Source organism: Penaeus japonicus, unplaced genomic scaffold (genome assembly GCF_977035675.1).
Source record: "Penaeus japonicus unplaced genomic scaffold, GWHDUDI00000001_assembly GWHDUDI00000010, whole genome shotgun sequence".
Taxonomy (NCBI): Eukaryota; Metazoa; Arthropoda; class Malacostraca; order Decapoda; family Penaeidae; genus Penaeus; species Penaeus japonicus.
The window spans coordinates 18759050-18761549 of NW_028234412.1; the positions used below are offsets into that span (position 1 = coordinate 18759050).

At 37.8% G+C, this 2500-nt stretch overlaps 1 protein-coding gene across 1 annotated transcript in view; it reads right to left on the reverse strand.

Moving 5' to 3' along the window:
- polybromo (protein) overlaps positions 1-2500 on the reverse strand; it is a gene marked incomplete in the record, with an annotated part of 122456 nt that overhangs the window by 59522 nt on the left and 60434 nt on the right. Inside the window, 3 exon segments of the mRNA XM_086540934.1 lie at positions 462-625; positions 964-1125; positions 1603-1734. Of these exon segments, the coding sequence (XP_086397060.1) occupies positions 462-625; positions 964-1125; positions 1603-1734 (458 nt within the window).

The following is a 2500-nucleotide window of genomic DNA, read 5'->3' on the forward strand; positions in this document are numbered from 1 at the left end:
TGCAGGATTGGCATACAAATGCAGTTCGTACACTGCAGGCTAACTGAAAGTTTATGCCAAATGATCTGCAGGTGAAGGTCCCAGGACACATGGACTACCGCAGCATACCGACTGGCATGTTGGGTCGACAAGCACCCCGTCAATGTGTTGTCGACACTGCGTGTGCGTGTGCATGTATGTGTATGCATGTGTGTGTGTGTGTCTGTGTGTGCATGTGTGTGTGTGTGTAGAGAGAGATATTTAATTCAAATACTTACTCAGATGTGACCCATAACTGGCAGATCTGGCGAATTGATTTTTTTGCTGGTTCTCTTCCTTTAACATATACAAAGTCTCCTCTGTGTGTGCATGTGTATATGTGCATGTGAATGTGCGTGTGTACATGTATGTGTATGTGTGCATTAGCATGTGTCTGTGTGTGGATGTGTGTGTGTCTAGAGATATTTAATTCAAATACTTACTCAGACGTGACCCATAACTGGCAGATCTGGCGAATTGATTTTTTTGCTGGTTCTCTTCCTTTAACATATACAAAGTCTCCCAATTTTATTGTACCTGAGGAGATGTTGTATTGCTCATAATATGTGTGACCTGATACTCCATCAGGTTGAGATTTTACTACATTCTGAAAAGAAAATTTGTATTGTTTAGTTATAAGAATAAACATCATTCAGAATATTTTCATGTTTTCTTACCCCACGTTTAAGGTTTTCTGAATTACCCTTAAAATAATCTGTCAAATTTATTATTTTTCCTTGACCAGATTCTGTTCTTGTTTAGATAGAGACACTGAAACACAACTGTTTGTAATATTCTTATTTTGACTAGTGGATATTGAAGATACTTCTATTGCAAGAACCAAGTGAAAGGATATCATTACATGTAAAAATGAACCAATTAATACTATTTAATACAAGGTCTCCAGCTTTGAATAACCTGAACATTGGTTGACTATGTACTTACTGGTAAAGACCGCCTGATCAGTTTTGTTTCTTCATCAAGCTCTGCTAATTCTTCCTTGTGCCTTTCAATCCTCTCCTTAAAAATAGAATCCACACGCTTCATTTCCAGTGGCTCATCACGCTCTATCAACTTGACACGTTCTCCAACATTAAATGGAAAAGACTGTGAAATGAGATTAAAGGCCAATTACTTGAAAAACCAAACTGTATATGAGGAAGAAAATTCCAATCAGCTACTTTATGCCTACTAACCAACAATTCACGTCCTATTACCTTTTGATGTCAGTTAGAAGATGTCTTATGTTTTTATGTCAGTTATGAATGAAAAGAAAAAATAAAATGACTTGTAATTCTTTTTTTTCTATCATAGCAATTTGACTGCTGATAATGGTTTGAATATACATGAATGAGTATGTATATATATAAATAGACATGCATAATCAAGTATATATGTATCAATGCATGCAGGTACACAGGTATGCATGCCTACAAACACACATACAAACATATTTTTTCACATGATGTTTGATAATTTATAGACCAGAATTACTGCTTAAAATCTTACCAGGTCTTGTTTTAATCACATGCATTTAATCACATTTGTTTCTGAAAGATTTAGAAAGAAAAAGGATTACTTTACCTTTATTTTCTTGAAGAACCTGTTTCTGCTGTTGTAACGAGACTCACACACATAAACATCCTTTTCATCCACATTCTCTGGTCTTGTTTTCATATAGTCCACAGTTGGTAAAACATAACATTTACCCACAACCTGTAAATATAAAAAAGTCCAATAGTAGAAACTGTACAAAAAGAATCATGAATAAAAGCAGATATAATGGCTTGAAGAGCACGAGTGAGAGTGAGAAAGAGCAAGCAAGTGTGCGTACACATGCATGTGAGAGAGAGAGAGAGCAAGAAAGAGAAAGAGAGAGAAAAATGAGAGAGAGCGAGAGTGAGAGCAAGAAAGAGCAAGTGGTTGTGTTTACATGTGCGTGAGAGAGAGAGAGAGAGAGAGAGAGAGAGAGAGAGAGAGAGAGAGAGAGAGAGAGAGAGAGAGAGAGAGAGAGAGAGAGAGAGAGAGAGAGAGAGAGAGAGAGAGAGAGAGAGAGAGAGAGAGAGAGAGAGAGAGAGAGAGAGGGAGAGAGAGAGAAAAGAGAGGGAGAGAGAGAGAAAAGAGAGGGAGAGAGAGAGAAAAGAGAGGGAGAGAGAGAGAAAAGAGAGGGAGAGAGAGAGAAAAAAAAGGGAGAGAGAGAGAGAAGAGAGAGGGAGAGAGAGAGAGAAAAGAGAGGGAGAGAGAGAGAGAAAAGAGAGGGAGAGAGAGAGAAAAGAGAGGGAGAGAGAGAGAAAAGAGAGGGAGAGAGAGAAAAGAGAGGGAGAGAGAGAAAAGAGAGAAAAGATATGGAAAGAAAAGAGTAGGAAGAGGAAGAGGAGAAAAGAGAGAAAGAGAGAACAGGATGTGTGCTTACAAGATAAATCAAATAGGGGTAAAATCTATTCATTACTGACATGCATGTAATACACACTGACTCTTGTTT